The sequence below is a fragment of the Oncorhynchus mykiss genome, chromosome 29 (genome assembly GCF_057628025.1).
Source record: "Oncorhynchus mykiss isolate SJ-2025 chromosome 29, ASM5762802v1, whole genome shotgun sequence".
Taxonomy (NCBI): Eukaryota; Metazoa; Chordata; class Actinopteri; order Salmoniformes; family Salmonidae; genus Oncorhynchus; species Oncorhynchus mykiss.
Window position 1 is genome coordinate 45479012 of NC_143050.1, and position 16546 is coordinate 45495557.

Genomic DNA, 16546 nt, shown 5'->3' on the forward strand with positions numbered 1-16546 from the left:
CGTCAGATGTGGCAGGGATTGCAAACTATTACAGATTACAAAGGGAAGCACAGCAGAGAGCTGCCCAGTGACATGAGCCTACCAGATGAGCTAAATTACTTCTATGCTCGCTTCGAGGCAAATAACACTGAAACATGCATGAGAGCGTCAGCGTTTCCGGACGATTGTGTTATCTCGCTCTCCGCATCCGATGTGAGTAAGACCTTTAAATAGGCCCGCAGGGCCAGACGGATTACCGGGATGTGTACTCCAAGCATGCGCTGACCTTCTAACAAATGTCTTCACTGACATTTTCATCCTCTCCCTGTCTGAGTCTGTAATATCATTTTTCAAGCAGACCACCATAGTCCATGTGCCCAAGAACACCAAGGTAACCTGCCTAAATGTCTACCGACCCGTAGCACTCAAGTCTGTAGCCATGAAGTACTTTGAAAGACTGGTCATGGCTCACATCAACACCATTATCCCAGAAACCCTAGACCCACTCCAATTTGCATACCGCCCTAACAGATCCACAGATTATGAAATCTCTATCTCTATTGCGCTCCACACTGCCTTTTCCCACCTGGATAAAAGGAACACCTATGTGAAAATGCTATTCTTTGACTACAGGTCAGCGTTCAACACCATAGTGCCCTCAAAGCTCATCACTAAGCTAAGGACCCTGGGACTCAACACCTCCCTCTGCAACTGGATCCTGGACTTCCTGATGGGCTGCCCCCAGGTGGTAAGGTTAGGCAACAACACGTCGGCCACACTGATCCTCAACACGGGGGCCCCTCAGGGGTGCATGCTCATTCCCCTCCTGTTCTCCCTGTTCACTCGTGACTGCACGACCATGCACAACTTCACCACCATCATTAAGGTTGTCGATGACACAACAGCCTATGGGGAGGAGGTCAGAGACCTGACCATGTGGTGCAAGGACAACAACCTCTACCTCAACGTGATCAAGACAAAGGAGATGATTGTGGACTACAGGAAAAGGAGGACCGAGCACATCCCATTCTCATTGACGGAGCTATAGTGGAGCAGGTTGAGAGCTTCAAGTTCCTTGGTGTCCACATCAACAACAAACTAACATGGTCCAAGCACAGTTGTGAAGAGGGCACAACAAAACCTATTCCCCCTCAGGAGACAAAAAATATTTGGCATTGGTCCTCAGATCTTCAAAAGGTTCTACGGCCTCCGACCGCAAGACACTACAGAGGGTAGTCCATACGGCCCAGTACATCACTGGGGTTAAGCTTCCTGCCATCCAGGACCTATTTACCAGGCGGTGTCAGAGGAATGCCCTGAAAATGGTCAGACTCTAGCCACCCTAGTCCTAGGCGGTTCTCTCTGCTACCGCATGGCAAGCGGTACCGGAGTGCCAAGTCTAGGTCCAAGAGGCTTCTGAACAGCTTCTACCCTCAAGCCTGAACATCTAATCAAATGACTAACCAGACTATTTGCATTGCCCCCACCCCCTTTACACTGCTGCTACTCTCTGTTATTATCTATGCGTAGTCACTTTATTAACTCTACCTACATGTACATATTACCTCAATTACCTTGACTAACTGATGCCCCTACATTGACTCTGTACCGGTACCCCCTGTATATAGCCTAGCCTCGCTATTGTTATTTTACTGCTGCTCTTTAATTATTTGTTACTTTTATTTGATATTGTTATTATTATTTATTTTTTAATTGCATTGTTGGTTAGGGCGCGACCTGTTGTATTCGGTGCATGTGACAAATAACATTTGATTTGAAATAACATTGAATTGTTTTCCTTAAAATGTTTAGTTGTGAGTTAGGTTCACATTAACCACTTTACAAACAGAAACTGATCATATAGATAATATTCTGTTGTTTAATTAGTACACAGTTAACCTGCATTTCAAGAAGGGATTCAGCCTAAAAGTCACTAGAAATTAGAATTTTAAAGCTGATTTAAAATAAAAAAATCCCCTCAGCAGGGATGTTTTGTGTTTCAATGCAATGAAAATATGTCACCTTTTTGGGCCCTCACCAGTTTGCATCCCTGCTTTTTACACTGCACTCTTTGAGAGAGGTAGTTAGCAAACCAGGCCAAAGACCCCTCCGAGGCACAAATACTCCTTAGCCGGCCAACAAGATTGGAATGGTCTACCGTATCAACAGCTTTGGCCAAGTCAATAAAAATAGCAGCACAACATTGCTTAGAATCAAGGGCAATGGTGACATCATTGAGGACCTTTAAGGTTGCAGTGACGCATCCATAACCTGAGCGGAAACCAGATTGCATACCAGAGAGAATACTACAGACATCAAGTAAGCCAGTCAGTTGATTATTGACAAGTTTTTTCAACACTTTTGATAAATAAAGCAAAATAGAAATAGGCCTATACCAGTTAGGATCAGCTTGATCTCCCCCTTTTAAATAATGGATGAACTGTGGCTGCCTTCCAAGCAATGGGAGGCTGTCTCCCCTGGTTAAAAAGGTCAGAGATAACCTTGGTGATAAAGGGTCTAAACCATCTGACCCAGATGTCATTTTGGGGTCAAGTTTAAGAAGCTCCTTTAGCACCTTGGACTCAGTGACCTCCTGCAGGGAGAACCTATGTAGTGGGGCAGTGGGAAAAGAGGGAGAAGCATCAGGGCTAGTCAATAAACAAGAAAGTTCATAGTCAACAAAGCATGCAGGAGTCATGAGGCAAATAGCAAAATGCACAAGAAATACAATATAACGACTTGGGGGCTAGTCATTGTAAGTTCAGAGTCACTCACCCCACCTGTGAGTTTGTGCTGAAGGAGAGCGAGAGGAGAGGGGGGAGTGTGGTGACGGTACATGTACCAGACAGGAGGAGACAGGGCAGACGGTGAACAGATCGCCAGGTGGAATCCAAGCAGCAGTGCAGCAGGCTACAGGAGTAGGTGTCACACCCACTTGGGAGAAGCTTTTATTTCTGGAGGCAGATTTCTTGGAGCAAATGCCAGTGGATGGTCTCTGAGCGGGATGTGGTTTCAAGGACTCCGGATTTGGGTGGGGTAGCCTGCCATTTGTTGGGCTCAAAGGCTTCGACACCTCTCACTTCACACCTCAGTGCTAATTGAAGTTGTATCTGGTCTGTCTGGTCTGTCTCAGTTCCAGGTTTGATGGTGTCCTTGATAGTATTAATCCTTCCAGGTAATTTAGTCCAAAATTAGGTTGTATGTTTGGAGTTTTGATCTGGAGTGAAGGTTATGCTGTGGAGGGTAACATCTTGTATATGTCCCTTCCAAAAAAATTCAAGTTTATCTAACTCCAAATATATATTTTTGTAAAAAACATGTTGGAAAATGTGAGAGCTTACATGCAGCTGTATCTCTCTCTCCCTTTTCCCTGAACTCGATCTCTGTAGCACTCCACCAATCAGGCCTTTATGGTAGAGTGGCCAGATGGAAGCCACTCCTCAGTAAAAGGCACATGACAGCCCGCTTAGAGTTTGCCAAAACGCACTTAAAGGACATCTCACATTTACGTAAGTATTCAGACCCTTTACTCAGTACTTTGTTGAAGCACCTTTGGCAACGATTACAGCCTTGAGTCTTCTTGGGTATGACGCTACAAACTTGGCACACCTGTATTTGGGGAGTGTGTCCAATTCTTCTTGGCAGATCCTATCCTCTCAAGCGCTGTCATGTTGAATGGAAAGCGTCGCTGCACAGCTATTTTCAGGTCTCTCCAGAGATGTTCGATCGGGTTCATGTCCGGGCTTTGGCTTGGCCACTCAAGGACATTCAGAGACTTGTCCCGAAGCCACTCCTGTGTTGACTTGGCTGTGTGCTTAGGGTTGTTGTCCTGTTGAAGGTGAACCTTCGCCCCAGTTGGAGATCCTGAGCGCTCTGGAGCAGGTTTTCATCCAGGATCGCTCTGTACTTTGCACAGTTCATCTTTGACTCGATCCTGGCTAGTCTCCCAATCCCTTCAGTTGAAAAACATCCCCACAGCATGATGCTGCCACCACCATGCTTCACCGTGGGGATGATGCCAGGTTTCCTCCAGACTTGACGCTTGGCATTCAGTGGCAAAGTGGTCAATCTTAGTTTCAACAGACCAGAGAATCTTGTTTCTCATGGTCAGAGTCCTTCAAAAAAATATATTAGCGAGAATTTCTAAAAACCTGTTTTTACTTTGTCATTATGGGATTTTGTGTGTGTGTGTGTGTGTGTGTGTGTGTGTGTGTGTGTGTGTGTGTGTGTCTGTGTGTAGGGGAAATTCTTAAACATTTTTAAGAATAAGGCTGTAACAAAATGCGTAAAAAGTGAAGGGATCTGAATACTTTCCAAATGCACTGTAATGGTAGAATTCCTGCAGTGACAAAATTGTTGATGACGGTGTGAATGTTCCAAAAGCTAGATTAAACATTTTACTTGTGTGTTTTTGTGCTTACCAGGGATGACTCACTGTATTTTGCTTAGATTGTAACACAACTCTCCTTCTATTGTCTCCGCCCCTCATGTTAGGCCTGAGTTGGTAGTGAAGAAACTCCGGTATTATGCCCGCTACATTGTAGTTTGTTTACTTCTGAACAAGATGGATCTGGTGAAAGTGCTGGTCAAGGTAAGAAACCTGAGAAAAACAAACAAGAACCAGAGGAAGTTCTGAATCCTTCAATCTCATTTGTATTTATTTAGGCCTTTTTTTGTATTGTTTTATTATATTGGGGTTTAGTATGAAGCGGAATGCAGAAAACACAGGAACAAAGAACACACGTTTCAGCCTGAAATGTTTATTCTGGTAAACCTTTTGACTGTAATTGAAGTATATTTCCTTTAAGATCCTACAAGCAGCAATAGTTTTTAAACTGTACATGCATTAGTATCTTTGTGTACATAATATCTGTCTACCCCCCTGTAGGAGCTGTCAGAGGAAATTGAGGACTATACGCAGCGATTCAACACAGAATATCAATTAGAGTGGAATCTGGTCTTACAGGAAGTGGCAGCTTTTGTGGAGGTCAGATCCCAAAGAATAATGAATCACCTGATGCCTTTTACCTTCTGTTTCTACTGCCTGTTGCCTACTATGAAAGGGGGAGATGTCATCATAACTTATGAATGAAGGATATAGCAGCACTTAAAGGAGGCCTCCACAGGTCAGCAAACATTTGAAAAGAAGGATGTTGCCCAACGACCATTACTAAAGAACATACACCAGTGACTAACCTATTCAACATGAAGTATTGTATTTCATTCAGGGAGGGGGGGGGGGGGGATTATGATTGTACATTTCTGTAAGTCTTTCATTTGAGTGAAAGATAATGTGTACCACACACGTGCTACTGGAATGGTGTGCACAATGGAGTACAAGGGAAGCTGTGCATGATACAATTGTAAAGTGTGTTTGTTTCTGTGAGCAGGCAGACCCAGTTGTGGTGCTGAACAATGAAAATACTGTGGTCGTCATATCCAATCGGCTGCAGGAGGGGGGCATGTCTCCGTTGGAACAGGGCATGGTGGTTGGTCAGCTCACCCTGGCAGATGCACTAATCATTGGCAACTGCAACAACCAGGTGTTTGAACGCATACATTCTAGTCTAAAGCCCAGCCCTAAAACAACCCCTAGACTGTAGACCCACATTCTAAACTATATTATTTTGTGTTTGTCAGGTGAAGTTCAGTGAGCTAACCATCGATATGTTCCGCATTCTCCAAGCTTTGGAGCGGGAACCAGTCAATCTGGCTACAACGACATCTAAATATGGAACATTGGTGAGGGGGAATACTGAAAATGCTTATTACATGAATGTCTTGTGGACAACGACACATCCAGAATATTGCAAATGTAAAAGTCTCATGCGATTTCGGGTGAAAGGCAGCGCTGGCATGAAACCTGTCCTTTAAACAGCTGCTTACTCACTTTCTTCCTTCACAGGCCCTTACCCCATGTCTTCCTTCACAGGAACCCAGCGAGAAGCCAGCCAAGAGAGAGAACCCTCACAAGTACCTGCTGTACAAGCCAACGTTGAGCCAGCTCTTCACCTTTTTGTCTGCCTCCTTTAAGGTCAGTCTCCATCTGACTGTCTCCCCCGTTGTCCCCTCTGCTCTGCCTTCATGTTCCAAAATGTCTGAACAAAGTTGTTGCTACTTTTAATCTATTTTTCATCACCCCCACCTGTATCTGCCTTTTTTAAGCTCTGGTGGTTTTTGGAAATTGCCAGTAGCTTTTATGTAGTCCATTTTAGTGGTACTGTCCTGTGCTAAAAATGATCAGTCTAGATTACCTCAGATAATTTTACATCAAATCAAGTCTTACCCAATGGAAATGTAACCGCTGAACGGAAGAAACAACATATCCTGTTTTAGAGTACAACCCAATGGAATCCTATCAGAATTCAACCAAATTTAAATGGAAGGTTCTATCAATTCCCTGGGCCATTTCATGTTTTCATGTGTTATTGGCGTTAAAGCAGGCAGAAATCCATCTGGTGTGACGTAGCATTGTGATAAATTCGCACTCACTACACTGGAAGTTAACAGGGATATGAATTTTAGATCACTAAAACATATATCATACATGTCAGATTTCAATACTGACAGATGTCATAAGTCTTCTCTAAAATATGAGCAATGGCTCATTCGAGTGATATTCCTACCTCGAGAAATGTGTAATTTAACAGAAGGTCTAGCACTTTAGTCCAGGGTGCATTGCATGGTGTCGTTGCCAGAGATATTATAGAAAGGAGATAGGAATCCAATGAATGAAGGAACGTATAACGCCCCACCCAGCAGACTGTTGACCAATCGCGTTCATTTTGTCATTCTGCGTCACGCGGTTGTTAAGCTAATCTCCATGCAATCCCTTCTCAAAGTCAGTGTTTATGTCGAGGAGCGTGTCTATTTTCCGTAATGTCACGATTCGAAAGCTATACTATATTACAGATAGCAAGTTAATTATCTCACATCTCTGAAAAGATTTGTAATGTTGTACTTGTTGTTGACTAAATTTGTGCTAATGTTGGGTTTTGAGCTAGCACCCAATAGACTCCCATTCACTCCTTGAAGAAGAGTGGTACTTGTCCCAGAACCGCCCAGATTGCACCGCACAGCCCATTGCCGTAGCAATGGCAACATTTCCCATCTCCTCAAAAGTATATCTGCCATTGCTAATGTCAGACTCCACTCTGTGAGGAACATTGATCTGCAGGTTGAACATGGTGATATTGTAGACTCCTAAATTGTTAGCCGTAAAATCACCTAAACAAGCTGCACTAACTAGCTAATTTACATGCTAATATTGTCTTTGGTATTATTATGTGTAGCTACGTTTGCTAGCTAGCTAGCCAGTCAGTCAGCCCATAGAGTGCATCGCATTGTGGATTTTTTTAGTCAACTTAAGGTGCAACAGATTTCCACAACTATTTTCCATGTTGCAAACCAACCTTATTATAAATCCAAAATGAAAAAAGAATTCTCCAAAAATATTGTTCTCACATATGTGTTTATTGAACACTGTAAATATATATATTTTTTCTTTAAATGTAACGTAAACTCATACATCGCCTTGGTCCGTACAATTGCCCTTATTTTAGCACCCCAAAAACGTAATACTTCCAGATCAACTGTAATGTCAATACCATTGTAAAGCACAATTTCTCCCCTTTCCAACAGAATCAATTACATGACCTAAACGCTGCCCGTTTCTGCATAATTCAAGCAGGCAATGAACCCCGTCGGGTCTTTTTAAAAATGGCGGGTGGAGAAGCGAAACTAATGCGTGATATTGAGAAGGAGAGATGTTGTGTGGGAAAATTGCTTTTTTTCACTCGATCTGTCCAATTTATCCCCTTATCACCTCTAAAATGTAAATAAAACACTATAAAGAGTTTATATAATGTGTCATTACATACCTATTGTGTCGAATTTGAGCGGCTTTGAGAATGATGATCGCATGCAATGATGACGCAAATAATGACTAGTTATCCCCCCTTACCCCCGTCACTGTCCATGTCTTGTTTTTAAACGATGAGAGAAGTGCTACACCTGGTGGAGAGAGATTGTAAGACAGAAATAGTTGCTTTATGCGTGCTGTACGTTACGACATGACACGTCAAGATGTAGCGGAGGGTGTAGTGGAAATGTCCTGTATTACCAAATCATGAGAGCAAACCACACACAAGTCAGAGTTATCATGAAGTCCATCTTTAATTATATGAGCTCCATCACAACCCTGTGACTCTCAAATTAATTCAGTGTCTATAAATGAATTCTCTGAGAGTGCTTACAAAACAGTTCTTAGTATCATTTATAGCCAAGACACACCCATCTCAACTCACATGATGAATAACAGATCTTATGAACATTACAAAGGAAGACTTTACTTGAGAGAGGAGTATCCCATAGCCAGACAGCATTAGCTATAAATTATCGTTCAGTTTGGTCTTCTAAACGAAGTTCTACTTCTCATTCTTGGTACAACATAGTACCAAGACATTACCTCATCCACTAGCATATATCAAATACACCCCTCCTGGACAAGATCACAGAGACACAGTGACTGGCACACAGACATTGTGGAGCCAAGAGATAATTGGTTCCCCCTCAATCACCCCTTCACATGGTTTAAAAGATATGTTTACATATGAAGACAAGCTTGACCTCTCCCCTTTCTGTGGCACAAGTAACTGAACCCAGGACAGAGCAAGGATAACTGCAAATGGCCACCACTATAGTACAACAAGATACATTCTAAATGAGAAGTAACTCACAAGCATATAATGAAAATAAAACATCTTATCTATGTTACCCAACTATTCTGATTCATCCCCAACAAGGGTCAGTTTTTTCAACTTTTCTCCAATAGTATCGGGCCATTAGCATGTCGATCAACGCTTGAATAGAAACCTAGTTCACACCCCAGGTTTTGAAGTCAACACAGTCGCTACAGTCCCATTAGTTTTCTATGTAGCCTCGTTTGAATGTTGCAGTTGCGCACATTTGTACGGAATGGGGTGAGTTTACCTTATATTTTAAATACATTCATGTAGGTTTGACCAAGCTCAAAACATTTAGGATGGTAAAGCTGATTTTGAGGTGGTGTTGTTTTGTAGGAGTTGCCAGTGAACAGTGTGCTGCTCGTCTATCTTTCAGCTACTGGAGTCTTCCCTACTGGATGCTTGGATTATGAGGGTACAACAGCATTTTGTAAACACACACACAATTAATCTGATCATTTCTTCCCAAAACTGTATTTAACTTAGTCTTTCTATCAGGACCATATGACTTTGGAGGAGTCCTCACCAACACGAACCGTGATGTGGTAAACGGGGAAACGGTGCAGAAAAGGAACCAAGCCCAAAAAGAGATGCACTGGTAAAGATCAGGCGCTGACAGTCCACTGTCCTCAATGTTTTCTAACGTTTGGCAGACATGAGATGCATATACAGTATTGGCCTTTAAAAAGTTACATTGAACTTTTCGCACAGCCCATGTTATTTCTAAACACAGTCTATGACATTTGCCAGATATTGTTGTTTGTACAATGTGTGCGTGTGTACATGCAATGACTGTTGACTCCTGTATGCCTTAGCCTTCACCCTGGGGACTTGTTCCCTTTCACCCGGAAGCCTCTCTTTGTCATTGTGGACTCCTCCAACAGCACAGCCTATAAGGTTGGTGAGAATTACATTCATCACAATGAAAAACAAATGTGATAAGATGATGGTAATGGTAACTTTGAGGCGCTTTTCAGACGTTGCCAAAACACTTTACAAGTTGTTTTCATTAAGATTTTCATCAGCATACTTAAATTGGTTGATGGTAGTTCACTGGATTTTCATCTCATTATTATTAGTTGTATAAAAACAAAATAATCAAGGTGCCAAAACACAACGCTGGGGGAGCAACCAGTATTCAAGATATAGAGTCAAGATGGAGAACAAGGCATGTAGAGCTTACTTAGGGGATCACCTTTTGTTAACAACTTGTTTGACTCATTTTAAGATGCATTTACGGAAAAGTGGGCTATTCCTTTTGGGAATTCACTTTGGTGTGATCCTTACTAATGCTGATATTTAATGCTTTTTTTGTATCTCCATGTAGAATTTCTCCAATCTCTTTGGTCAGCCGCTGGTGTGTCTTCTATCTCCCACAGTCTATCCACAGAGCATGCAGGGTTTGTTTGTCACTATTATTTTAGCTTTGTACTCAAACTCAAAATAAATATACGTTTATTGGTCGCATACACAAATTTGCAGATCTTGTCTCACGTGCAGTAAAATGCTTGTGTTTCTAGCTCCAACAGTGCAGTAATACCTATCAATAATTCAAATAAATAAAGACATAATATTGCACGCCCAATTTTTCAGTTTTTGATTTGTTAAAAAAGTTTGAAATATCCAATAAATGTCGTTCCACTTCATGATTGTGTCCCACTTGTTGTTGATTCTTCACAAAAAAATACAGTTTTATATCTTTATGTTTGAAGAATGAAATGTGGCAAAAGGTCGCAAAGTTCAAGGGGGCCGAATACTTTCGCAAGGCACTGTACAATGTCTTCAGAAACTATTCACATCCCTTGACTTTTTCCATATTTTGTTGCCTGAATTTGAAATGTACTAAATTTAGATCATTTTTTTTGGTCACTGACCTACACAGAATACCGCATAATATCAAAGTGGAATTATGCTGTTCAAATGTTTTACTTATTAATTCAAAATGATACAACCACAGACCCGGGATGTTTTCCAATGGTAAATAACTGCTTTTTTTTTTTGTAAAGCAGACATCAAATATCCCTTTGAGCATAGTGTAGTTATTAATTACACTTTGGATGGTGTATCAGTACACCCAGTCACTACAAAGATATAAGCATCCTTCCTAACTCAGTTGCCAGAAAGGAAGGAAACCACTCAGCGATTTCAGCATGAGGCCAGTGGTGACTTTAAAACAATTACAGAGTTGAATGGCTGTGATAGGAAAAAACTGAGGATGGATCAACAACATTGTAGTTACTCCATAATACTAACCTAATTGACAGAGTGAAAAGGAAGCCTGTACAGAATACAAATATTCAAAAACATGCATCCTGTTTGCTTAAAGGCACTAAAGTAATACTGCAAAAAATGTGTCAAAGCAAATTCACTTTTTGTCCTGAATACAAAGTGTTATGTTTGGGGAAAATACAACACATTACTGAGTACCACTCTCCACAATTTCAAGAATAGTAGCAGCTGCATCATGTTATGGGTGTGCTTGTAATTGTTAAGGACTGGGTAGTTTTTCAGGATAAAAAATACACGGAATGGAGCAAATCACAGGCAAAATCCTAGAGGAAAATCTGGTTCAGTCTGCTTTCCACCAGACACTGGGAGAGGAATTCACCTTTCAGCTGGACAATAACCTAAAACACAAGAGCAAACCTACACTGGAGTTGCCTACCAAGAAGACCGTGAATGTTCCTGAGTGTCACGCCCTGACCTTAGTTATCTTTGTTTTCTTTATTATTTTGGTTAGGTCAGGGTGTGATATGGGTGATTATATGTTTTTGTCCTGTCTAGGGGTTTTGTATGTTTATGGGGTTGCACCAGTCTAGGGGTTTTGTATGTCTATGGTTGCCTAGATTGGTTCTCAATTAGAGGCAGCTGTTTATCGTTGACTCTGATTGGGAACCATATTTAGGCAGCCATATTCCTTGAGTATTTCGTGGGTGATTATCTATGTCTATGTGTTAGTTGCCTGTGTCTGTACTTTTCATATATAGCTCCACGTTCGTTTTGTAAGTTTGTTTGAGTGTTCTTCGTTTCATTAAATAAGAAGATGTATTCATCTCACGCTGCGCCTTGGTCTCATCCATACAACGAACGTGACACTTGAGTGGCAGAGTTTTGAATTAAATCTGCTTGAAAATCTTTGCAAGACTTGAAAATGGTTGTCTGGCAATGATCGACTTCATATTCGATTCCAGGCTGTATCACAACCGGCCGTGAATGGGAGTCCCATAGAGCGGCGCACAAATGGCCCGGCGTCGTTAGGATTTGGCCGGGGTAGGCCGTGATTTGTAAATGAGAATTTGTTCTTTACTGACTCGCCTAGTTAAATAAAGGTTAAATAAAAAGAAGGAAATATTTGACAGAGCTTGGATATTGTCCAAAGCACCTAGATTTACCCAGAAAGACTCACAGCTGTAATCGCTGCCAAAGGTGATTCTAATATGTATTGGCTCAGGGGTGGGAATACTTATGAGATATTTTTGTATTTCATTTCCAATAAATGTCTAAAAATGTGTTTTCACTTTGTCATTATGGGGTATTGTGTGTGTGTGTGTGTGTAGATGGGTGAGAACAATTTTTATGTTTAATCAATTTTGAATTCCGGCTGTAACACAACAAAATGTGGAATAAGTCAAGTGGTATGAATACTTTCTGAAGGCACTGTATATACATATTGTATAATGGTGTCTAAATGGACAGTATATGAAAAGAAAAGGTGTGTACAGCAGTAGTTGTATAGGATGAGCCTTGACTAGAATACAGTATGTACATATGAAGTTGGTAAAACAGTGTGTAAACATTATTAAAGTGACCAATGTTCAATGACTATGTACATAGGTGCAGGGTAGAATACCGGGTGGTAGCCGGATAGAACAGTGACAAGTACTCCTCTTAATTAGCATGTTACAGGCAACAGTCAGTTACTTTCATTGTTGAAGTCTGCAATTAGTGTGTAAACTATCCTAGAAAATGGCTCTCAGAGCTCGTCAGTTGATTCTCCCATGTGTTGGCCTATTAAAACCAGCCGTTGTCCTATTAAAACGGCTGGTCCTTGTTTAGGCCTACTTATTTTCCATTGGATTCTGCAATTATTTGAATACATTGTATTGATTAGTTTAGAACTGTGTGGTCCGAATAAGCCATGTGAGATGAGACAGGTGTTCTGAGAAAGACTGATAAATGCCTAATCTCTGTCACCCTCTGTCTCCTTCTCGCAGACCAGTCCCAGCGCGGCAGCCTCTTCACACTCTTCCTGTACTGCCCCCTTCTGGCTTTCCTGTCCGTGTGTGGCCTGAGCAGCCTTCGCCAAGGATTGTGGGAGAAGGCTGAGGAGATCTATGCAAGGTGTTCCGTGACATTGGCCAGATGATTACACGCTCACGAGCTATAGGTACTTCTTGTTTAGTCAATTCTGTGATACGTTTTGTCATTTTAAGTGCAAATGTCACAACCATAACGGTGGAATTTCTCCTTCACAGACCAAGCATTTTTACAGTTCTACGGTGACGAGTTCCTTCGATTGTTACTGATCCGCTTTGTGTTCTGCTCGGCTACACTGAGAATGCACAAGCTCTTCCAGGTAAATCGGTTTTACTGTGCCTTTGGTACTTAGTTACATCTCCCATAGTTATTCACATCTCCCATAGTTATTCACAGAAGTTATGATCATTTGGGGGTAAATGTAATATCCGTCTCTCTCTGTCTGCCTTTTGCAGGAGTCCAGGAGCTTCCCAGAATCGTACCCTCGGCTACCTAAACAGGACACGGTGGAGAGCAGCTTCCTGCGGAAGCACGTCCTGGAGCTGGCCGCTATGTTGGATGTGCAGCGCCTCTTTTGGGACAGAGCGCTGGACGTGAACTACTGACTTTTAGCTGACCACCACAACTTTACAAACACAGACCAACTACAGACACACAGACCACCACTATACACACTCTCACAGGGGAGAGTCCTCATCATCTTTCAGAGGTAATCATGTTACTTGTTGAACACACTGCTATAGTGTCTGTTTCTTTGGAACCCAAGACCCCCTTATTTCCCCCACCTTATGTAAAACTATTTTTTAGCATATCAGCTATATTTATTTTGAATAGTCATACAGCTACTTGTGGAAGTCAACAGTGCACCATGCATAATAAAAAACATGAACAAGTCACCCATCTACTTAAATACACATGAGATGAGCATGTTACTCATAAAAACAAACTCAACTCAAATGAACACGTGGTGTAGCTATTTTAGAGGTCTGAGGGCAGCAGGAGGACACATGAAGATATAAAGGGATTTTAAACTTAAAAAGACGTAAAATAGATTAACGTAGTTTTACGACTGCACTGCCTGCAATTGGTTCACTGCAAATGGACTTCAATGCAAGCTGTAGGGAAGTCTCCTCTTCTATGTGTGGGTAGATGTGTTGGCCAAGTTTACTGGCTGCAGGGTTTAGAGAGACCACTGGCATGTTTTTCTTTACCGGACTAGATTTGCTGTTTTTAACATCTAATTCAAACGTAATTGCCTGTAAGTTGTTTTTTTTGTTTTGTTTCAGTAGTCCTTTCTGTAAAACTGAGGCCTGGAGGGGTCAACTAACAGATGTCTATGCAGACCCTAATGAACAGTTTAGCCCTTTCTAGAAACCGCCCCTACTGCGTAGGCACTAGCTCTTACTCTCTAGGTACTAACATAGGGTGGTGGGGCAGTCAGCGGCTCTGGGTCTGCAAACATGTCAGCTCCTGTAGTGCAGTGACTGGGCAAGCGGGTGGTCACTAATCTATTTTCACTGTCTGTTACTCCTTGTATCAGAGGAAGTTTTCGGACTGGGTTTAACATGGGTATAGGCTTAAGCACCCTGCAGGTACACAGCTACCCACCCTCACACAGGCTAAATAGAAAAACCTTGCCCAATCATCTGCTTTTTCAAAGAATTCACTTGAGGAACCAGGGTGGCTCTTTTCAAAGATTTTCCTTTGGCCTTGATTGGATTTCATAAGATGTTGGCAGCATATCTTGTGAGACTCGAGCATTGTAGGGTTGGAAGCGGCCTCTTTCTCTTTGCTGTAGCCTATATGTTTTGGGAAATGCATCTCAATAGTCATACGTATTCTTTCCTTTAACTGCACTCTCCTGACCAGTTCTTTCAGACCAGTGGAAATTAAGTAAAGTGGGGATATTCTATTGAGATTCACCGCTCCTGATTCAAAATCTGTTGGCTTCTGGGAAATGTACGACTTTCAGAGGCCCTGTGTCATTCTTCATTCCTAAGCCCCCATAATGATTATTCCTTTAAGTGGATTTCTGAAGCATGATGGTTTACTGGAGAGATGAGACATGCTGCTTTTTTCCCCCCTCTTTGGCTTCTCAGTATTACTGTCCATAGAGTTTACTCAGTCGAGTTCATGTTAGCCTGATGGCAGATGAGTTCCAGCATTAGCCGTGCAGTCTGTGCCCTGCATGGCATCAAGCATAGTCTTGTTTCCTTATATTGATGGGGGCTTGAAGCAATGGAAACGGCTAGTGCTGAAACAGACCCCCAGGGCAATCAGTTTTAAGTACGTGTGATGAACAAAGATGGCCAAACAGATTCTGTTTTCGTATTCACTGAGATGTTTTATTTATTTCTGTGTATATTTATGTATAATTGAAAATAACAGTATGTAATAGAGAGATGTTTGTCTTTTGTACATATGTCATATAGTGTATTGTATTACCTGTGAAAAAGATATCCTGTTAGCATAGCAATTTAATGAATGAACTGCACATTCTCTAATCCGGGCCCCCCATTAGTTGTTTTGGTCAAGTTCAGCCAGCATACATTCCAAGGACATGGGGAGAGCCAGGGGAAAACTGACATTTCTTCCCATTGTAGCATTGACCGCAAAAGTGGATCATTTCAACATGGGAAATTATATTTTTGTTTATTTGTTGACATTTATGATGATATCAATTGTATCCTTGCACTTTACTGTATTGAATGATGATCTAATCTCATTTGCCGTGCTGTCGGTAAAAAATACATGCCAGACCATCCATTCCATTGTTCCCTATGCCAGGGGTTCCCAAACTTGTTTGGTCCGGGTCTTGTGATAGCAAATTCATCAGGGACCCCTTCAAAATCAGAACATGACTCCGACTTTAGACTGCATTTAAAAATGGCATACAAGGAGTTTTACTATGACTTCTGCAGCAGATGGCAGGACTAACCAAGTCTCGGGCCCTGGGAAATTACATTTGAGTCCACATTTTGACCTTTTAAATCTTAATGACAGTGCATACGTACATTTTATTTTGAAGCATAGAGTTGAAAACTAGATCATTAATGGAGTACTGTGGATCCCTGTGAGCCCTGTTGTGCATTTAAGGACTAGATTCAATCCGTATTGCAGAAGATTCATAATAAAAATGGTGCCGACAGAGAGGGCTGACTCGCTTAGTTTTTTTGTATTATTTATTACATTGTTAGCCCAGAAAATCTTAAACGTTATTACACACAGCCGGGAAGAACTATTAGATATCAGAGCGCCGTCAACTTACCAGCACTATGACCAGGAATACGACTTTCCCGAAGCGGATCCTTTGTCCGAACTACCCAGGGCATTTGAACTGATTCCAAAGGCAGACCTAAAACAACGGCGCTGAAGAAGAGGGTGTTGGAGCGGCCTAGTCAGACTTAGGAGGCTCACCCACCGCTTCAGAGTATATTACTCGCTAATGTCCAGTCTCTAGATAACAAATGTAGCAGGCTCACGGGGGTGGGGTTTCCACGTTACCAAGTTCAATAACCAAACACGCACATGAAGCACAACTAGAATACAAATGGGGAATTTTATTA

General features: G+C 41.8%; 1 protein-coding gene across 1 annotated transcript; it reads left to right on the plus strand.

The window, feature by feature from the left end:
- The first annotated feature begins 838 nt into the window (after positions 1–838).
- LOC110509524 (protein SCAI) lies at positions 839–16126 on the plus strand. Its single transcript, XM_090226267.1, is given in 14 exon segments — positions 839–898; positions 4436–4570; positions 4868–4966; positions 5370–5522; positions 5620–5721; positions 5912–6013; positions 9060–9138; positions 9222–9321; positions 9539–9620; positions 10051–10123; positions 12938–13051; positions 13054–13110; positions 13199–13299; positions 13436–16126. Coding segments are annotated over 14 exon segments (1407 nt in total). The 3' UTR covers positions 13586–16126.
- The last annotated feature ends 420 nt before the right edge of the window (positions 16127–16546 follow it).